General features: G+C 46.7%; 1 protein-coding gene across 1 annotated transcript in view; it reads right to left on the bottom strand.

Annotated features, from left to right (window-relative positions):
* MALSU1 (mitochondrial assembly of ribosomal large subunit 1) overlaps window positions 1–5,825 on the bottom strand; it is a 30,879-nt gene extending 25,054 nt beyond the window's left edge. Inside the window, exons 1-2 of the mRNA XM_045288660.1 lie at window positions 5,753–5,825; window positions 4,845–5,135 (exon numbers count right to left, since the gene is read on the bottom strand). Coding sequence (XP_045144595.1) covers window positions 4,845–5,135; window positions 5,753–5,825 — 364 coding nt within the window. The remainder of the gene's footprint in view (window positions 1–4,844; window positions 5,136–5,752) is intronic.
* Between the last annotated feature and the right edge of the window lie 1,805 nt (window positions 5,826–7,630).

The following is a 7,630-nucleotide window of genomic DNA, read 5'->3' as shown; positions in this document are numbered from 1 at the left end:
CAAAGTCCTCCACCTCACAAAACAGAGGCAATGATGCCGACTGCAGGAGGAAAGCTGAGTTAGTGAACGAACAAGCATCTCAGCACTAGCAGGAACTCACTAAGGAACCCTGGTGCCATAGTGGTTATGCGTTGGGCTGTGATCTGCAAGGTCACCAGTTCTAAACCACCAGCCCAGTCCTCAGGAGAAAGATGAGGCTTTCTACTCCCGTAAGGAGAGACAGTCTAGGGAACACACAGGGCCAGTTCTACCCTGTCCTGTAGAGTTGCTATGAGGCAGCATCGACTCCATGGCAGTGAATGAGTGAGTGATTCTACCTATTGGGACCAATCCATTGAACTTGGTCTTTGGAGAATGAAAAACTGCAGTAACCTTCATGGATTCCCTCTATAGAAGCTCCACAGAAAGATGGTTGCCTGCTGGGTTTGCAGCTGCTATACTTTCTAGATCTAATGAATTGCTCTCTAAGTTGTTATGCCATTGAAAATTTGACAAGGGCATTGGATGTTTGCGAATGAGTCAGAAATGTTCAAAGTGCAGACATTTACAAAAAGTCCTATGAATGAAAAGTTCCCGGAATAATTTATAACTTACACATTTTAATTTTCTTTGCAAGTCCTAATTCTCAGCAAACATTAGTCAAGTCATTGCACTGTCGAAGAGGTTATTTTATGCATCTTACAGATAGGGGTCCAGCAGAAGCTAAATGACTTGTTGCCAAGGGCACAAGGAGAACGTGTCTAAAAAATTCACCATTTCAGCCCTCTTGCCACCTGGTAGGTAGAGATTGAGGGAGGTTTGATGGAGTTTGGCCACGGCCTTGAACGGGTCAATTCCAGCCCCTCCCCTTGCTGAGAATTTACATTTCCACCTGATCTAAACTGAACCAGAATCTAGTTTAACAAGATCCCAAGTGATTCTAATAAATTCCCCAGGTGACTCTTGTTAAAATAAGGATTATGATTTAGTATAACTGCAGTGGGAATAAAACTCCGATTCTGACCGGTTTCTGTCCAGTAAAGGAGTCCTGATGGTGATGTAGAGTAAGCTAACTGCAAGGTCAGCAGTTCAAACCCACCAGCCGCCCTGAGGAAGACTGTTGAAGCTCCCAAATGAGTTCACAGCCTTGGAAACATAGTACGTAGGGTCAAGATGAGTTAGGTGGTGTGATGGCTTACGAATTGGGCTGCTAACCAGAAAGATCAGCACTTTGAAACCACCAACAGCTCCTTGGGAGAAAGATGAGGCGCTCGGCTCCGCTAAAGAGTTAGTCTTGGAAACCCGGATGGCCAGTTCTGCTCTCTTACAGAGCCACTGAGTCAGAATTGCCTCGATGGCAGTGAGGTTGGGGATGAGTTCAAAGCCACTCGCTGGCGGTGACTTTTTCTTCCTGGGTGACTGACTGCATTTGCTGTGGTCTGCTACCCCCTGCTGGTCTGAGAAGGGAAGAGCAGATCTCAAGACTGTCATTTCTGTGTTGGAATCAGTTCATTCCTTAGGATCACCTGGGAAATCCTAATGAGGGGCCATTTTCCCTAGAAGACTGAAATAGAAACTCGGGGGTGGGACTCAGAGCCATTTGGGTCTTAACAAACCTCCCAGGCGATTCTACGGCACTTGACAGGTGGAGGACCACCGCTTTTGAAGCACTTGTCGATGATAATCAAAGATTGCAGCCTTGAGTGTAGACCGCAACTTCATGTAACCAAAACCCAAACCCTCACAAGTAGACCAATAGCTAACACCATGATAAATGGAGGAAAGGCTGGCCTTGTCAAAAACTTGTATGTTTTAGATCTACAATCAACGCTCATGGCGGCAGCACTCAAGAAATCAAACATGTTGCACTGGCACAAGACTGCTCTACAGTGATGTTACTTTTAGGACTAAGGTATACCTGACCCAGCCATGAGGTTTATTTCCCCCCCCCCCCCTGTCCGGCTCATGCTTTCTTGCTAAAACAGTTTTATTGACATGTAATTCACAACCTGTGTTAGTCCAAGTGGACTAGAGAGACAAATTCACAGACACTCATAAGTGGATAAGAAAGAGCTCTCTATAAAAAAGCAGTTGTATATTGAGAAAACATCCCAGCCCAGTCTAGCTCAAGTCCTTAAGTCCGATATTAACCCATATGTCCAATATTAGTTCATAAGTTCCTCTTTAGACTCATGCATCACATGTAATGATGCCGAATTCAGGAAGATCACAGGTCAGTGGGTAGAAAGTCTTGTGGATCCAGTGGAGGTGGAAGCATCTCAATGCTGATGCAGGTCTCCACAGGTCTCCTCCAGCTCTCTGAGTGTCTCAACAGCAGGAAAAGGAAGGAAACGAGAGACTGGATCTGGTCTCCAGTGAGCTCTTTATCTCCGTTGTACCTCCAAATGAGGTCATCAAGCTGTGACCTGATTGATAGGCTAGACTCCACCCTGTTGCTCAAGTTGACAGGAGATTATGTAACTGCCACACATCCCTAACAATTCAATGGTTTAAATTATAAAAAGAGCTGTGCAGTCATCACCACAATCAATTGTAGAACATTTTCTCCATTCTTGTACGTTTTATTATGAGGTCCCTACTATTCCTTCCCAACCTCTCTGTTGTAGCCAAAGCAATATTAATCTAGTTACTATTTCTGTAGACTTACCTGTCCTGGATTTCATATAAAGAAAACAAAACACAGAAAGGTCTCAACCCAAGAGAAAGCAGAATAGGAACTAGAACAAACTAAAAATGGGTCAAAAGGCAAGGCAAATGATAACATGTTCAATTCCAACCTATTTCTGTAGAAATCCCCTTTCCAGTGCGCTCTGTCTGAAGGTAAGATTACTCACGTCCCTGATCAATGGTCAGAGGGAAGTCGCGGTATTTTCAATAGCCTCATCTACATGTGAAAGTTGGAGAAAGAATAAAGAAGACCAAAGAAAAATGGATGCATTTGAATGATGGGGTTGGAAAAAACATTGGAAGGACCATGGACTGCCAGAAGAACAAGCAAATCCATTTGGACAAAGGACACCCAGAACGGCATTGGAAGGAAGGAAGGTGCGACTTCAGCTCAGGTACTTTGCACACGCTCCCAGGAGCGAGCAGTCCTGGGAAAAGGCCATCATGTTGGTAAGAGTCAGCGGCCAGAGGAAGACCCTCCATGAGCTGGATTACCACAGTGACTGCGGCATGGGCTCAACGATAAGCACTGTAAGGGCGGTGCAGGACTGGCAATGCTCCCTTCCGGCGTACAGGGAGCGGGTCGCTGTGAGTCGGCACCCAACCGCAGCTCCTGTAGACCTGTGCCTTGCAGTATGGTCACCCCGTGTGGTTGTTCACATTTAAAGCTAATAAATTAAACAATTCAGTTCCTCCGTCAGACTGGTCAACTCCAAGAGCCCCATCTGGTTATTAGCTGCTATTCTGGACAGCACAGATTTGTAAATCCTTCCCGTCGTCCCAGAGAGTTCTATAGAAGAGTGCTGCGAGTCTCGGTAACAACGGTGAGAGGATGGAACTAGAACGCAGGAACACAGCTTGGCCACGGAGACCTCACGTGACTTTGCTTTCGGTCTTAGTGACCTGGCTTGCTAGTCATCCCAAACATGACGACTCCTCTTCACATTGCTGTCTTTAGGCCTTCCATTGATCTAGAGCAGCGGTTCTCAACCTGTGGATCGCGACCCCTTTGGGGTTGTCTAAGACCATCAGAAAACACATATTTCCGATGGTCTTAGGAACCGAGACACCGCTGCTCTATCGTCTCCAGGCGGGTCCGCCCACATGCAGATACGCCCACCTACGAGTACCCGGCGTGAAGACCGTTACCCGTGCTACACCGTGCTTCAAGACAGAAGTTCACTTGTTTCTCATTAGAAATAAATATTTCCCAATCTATAATTACATATCATTTGTGTGATTAATCACTATGCTTTAATTATGCTCCATTTGTAACAATAAAAATACATCCTGCATATCAGATGTTTACATGACGACTCATAACAGTAACAAAATGACAGAGATGAAGTAGCAACGAAAATAATGTGATGGTTGGGGGTCACCACCCCACGAGGACCTGTATGAAAGGGTTGCGGCCTGAGGAAGGTGGAGACCCACTGCTCTACAGCATGGCTGCTTCCACCTCCGGCCGGGCCATGGTTTGGGTGGCAGCGGGGTGTGTTGTACCTTGTGGGACATCTATCAGCATCCTGTTGTAACCCCCCAAACTGTCTCCAGCCACTCAAACGTTCCCTGGGGCGGGGCAGGGGAGAGATTGAGAGGTGTTGAGAAGCTCTGAACCGCAGTCATGCTATCACCGGGGAGAAATATCACAATTCATGTCCTTCAACTGCAGGGCTCTTTGGAGATACTTTCAGAGCAAATGGCTTGCTTTTGGTCCCTAGACAAAAGGAACTACAAGAAGTAGGCTGCCGCGGGCCACCGCAATGCTACCATCACCCATACGAAAGTGAACCATTCTTCAATACCATCTGCTACACAGACCCAAACCCACAGCTACTAATCAACTCCGACTCCTGGTGACTCACTGCAGGGTATGAGACTCTCCAGCTTCACCGGAGCAGCCTTTCTTTCCCTCGTGGAGCGATTAGTGAGTGGGTTGAACTGCTGACTGTGATTATCAGCTTAATGGCTGTGTTAGGCAGGGTTCTCTAGAGAAAAAAGCTAGGGCACTTGCAATTATATATATCTAATATATAGCCCACATATATATATGTGTGTGGATCGACTTACACAACCCAAAGGAATATAACAGCTAAGTAGTCCACGCAGTTCAGAGGGCTCATTTCAACTCCCTCCTGTGGAACAATTAATATACTGAAAATCCTTCAACTCACCAGGGCTGCTGGGTCCACGGTCAAGGAAACAGACAACTGAGACTTCCCTCAGGCAATCCAGGCAGTCTGCCACAGGCAGCAAACAGCAGGGCAGGTCACCAACAGTCGGCAGCTCAGGAGCCGAGGGAAGCAGGCCCAGCTGGGCTATCGAACTCCAGCCACGCAAGACGACGGGATTTACCAACCTCAAGTTCAAGCGCTGTATATACCAACAGCATGGAGAAGCAGGTCTCGAAGGAACCTCAGCTCTAGCGACACAATCCACTGGTTGGCAGTCCCACAGGGAGTCTAGCTTACAAGTTGAGGCAGAGGACTAGCTAAAGCCTCCACACGCTGGTCTGGTCACCAGAGAGCAAGCGAGCTGGGGGCGGGCCTTGCAGATCCATTTATCTCTTTGCATTCCAATCAAATTGCAACCTGATTAATCCCACATGTTCCTGTTGGCCAGGTTGGCAAAATCAACCTAACTCACACTGGCGAACACACATCTTCACTGGGGTTCCTTATCTGGTATCCAGGATTTAAATCCTTCTAGTTCTTCCAAGAATGTCTTCCACAGACTTTTTTTTTTCTCTCCCCAAGCCAGGGTCCAGTCTAGGTTTTCGAATTGCATTTATTCATTGTGTCTAGACTCCGTTAGAACAGAAGGAGCCCTGGTGACGTAGTGGTTACAGGTTGGGTTGCTAGTCCCAAGGTCAGCGGTTTGAGTCTCGGGGGCAGGGTAAAGGAGCCAGGTGGAGTGAGACCAGAGACCAGCTGCTCTTTGGGAGAAAGATGAGGCTTTCTACTCCCATAAAGAGTTGCAGTCTCAGAAACCTACAGGGGCAGTTCTACCTTGTCGTCTAGGGTTGCCGTAAATCAAAATCGACTCAAGGGCAGTGAATGGTGTGGAATAGGGGTTGGCCCACCTCCATTTTGTAAATACAGTTGTACTGAACACAGCCGGGCCCCTGCATTCATGTTGTCTAAGGCTGCTTCCATGCTGCAATGACAGCTGAGTATTTCAGAGATCACACGGCCCACAGACTCCAAAGTACTTACTATCTGGCCATTTATAGGACAGCTGGTCAGAATAATTGCCTCCACGTTTATTTGTAATATAATACTGGCTATTTGAAGGGTCTGTAAAGAGTGTTCACAAAGTAGCTCTTACTGTCGATTGGCCGGCACACTATACATTTGCAAACTGTGGTAGAGTGAAGTTTCTTCATCTGGCTCTTGCACCTGGGTCTCTAACTCCCCCAAATGATTGGGAGAGGGGGCAACGATGCAAACAGGGCTCAGGTGACACTCATGGGGGGTGGTGATTGGTTGTTTTTAGGTTTAGTTACCACTCCCCTGGCTAGAAGAACGAGCATTCTTTGAGGCAAGAGTACAGACCCCGGAAGAAAAGCACATTCCGGATCTGTCTGAAGTGGACACAGGCCACAGAGGCTGGGGCACGGAGTCTTGTGGGCAGGGTAAAGGTGCCAGGTGGAGTGAGACCAGAGGCCAAGGGAAGGAAGCCATGAGACAGAAGAGAGGAACAGCGTCAGGTTTCTGGGAGTGTGAGGCAGAGCAACAGGTGGGCTTCTGGGCCCACAGAGGCCGAGGCCAAGGGGCCACGTGGCTGAGGACTCAGGACCCAAGGGAGACGTACGTTGCTGCTGGCTGAGGAGAGGGGTTACTGTTGACTCATCCTGGCTTGTGGTAATCTGTCAACTCCCCTAACAAAGCCCCCTGAAGTGATGATCTTCTCTTGTGACTTCTGTGTACCCATTGCAGTGCATTCCTAAGGCCAGCATCAGAACAGAGCTCCGTGGAAGGAAGGGCTGGGGTCAGAACGGGGTCCAGAAGGATGGGTGGGGAAGGCGGGGCTGACCCCTTAGGGAAGCGAGAGTGGGTGCGCTATCACCCCAGGTCATTTGCACACCCGCTGAACATTTAAATGAAGTGTTGCATACTGTATGCATGCATTTGAAAATACTTAGGAGATTATCAGTGCCCTGTAGGGCAGTGTTAAACAATTTTTTAGGTGTCAAAATGTATAAAGAAAATGGAAAAGCAAACAAACTGAAAAATAATTACAGTACCGTCTTGTCCTTTTTTACAATTTATTTTTTGTAAAGGCGAGAAGGAGAGTGTCATCTTCGATCGATAGCAGATGGTTTCTGTGACATATTAGGGGAGAAACACTTCTTACCAAATTCCTCTATTTTTCAACTATAGAAACTGGTAGGAAAGCCTAAGAACTCCTCTTCGGGAAAATCGTAATAGAGGATTTCAAATATATACACCGAAATTCAGAGATCTACACAAGAGTATATTTCTCTCTCCATGGCCATAGACCAGGTACTTGACACAAAGCCTGCTATGTAAGAAAGTGCAGAAGGAGTGGCTGCACAGAGAGAATAACTGATTAATGGGGGGTTTGTAGGGGAAGTATGGGTAAGGGGAGGGGAAGCGGGGAGGGTGTGGGGATTTGGGGAGTAAACAGTGAATTTAGGAGGGAGAGGGAGCACTAGTACCCAATGTGATTCTACAACTTATTTTAAAGGCGATTTAATCCTGGGGAAAATGTTCTGAAATTGATGGTGATGACTGTATAATTATCGATATTATTGAATGACTGAATTGTGTGATTTGTGGATTAAGTGCCAATTAACTGGTTTTTTTTAAAAAAGAAAGCATAAAATATATTTTAACGTGCTATGGAACTGTTTGGGAAATAAATGATTGAATAATACCATTTCTTCACAAAGCCTGGCTGGGCAGGTTGTAACCCAAATGTCTCATCTATTTATTGT

Source organism: Echinops telfairi, unplaced genomic scaffold, assembly GCF_000313985.2.
Source record: "Echinops telfairi isolate 266 unplaced genomic scaffold, ASM31398v2 ScPeMD7_23;HRSCAF=83, whole genome shotgun sequence".
NCBI lineage: Eukaryota > Metazoa > Chordata > Mammalia > Afrosoricida > Tenrecidae > Echinops > Echinops telfairi.
The sequence above is the reverse complement of the archived record's forward strand: the minus strand, read 5'-3'. Positions and strand labels throughout refer to the sequence as shown.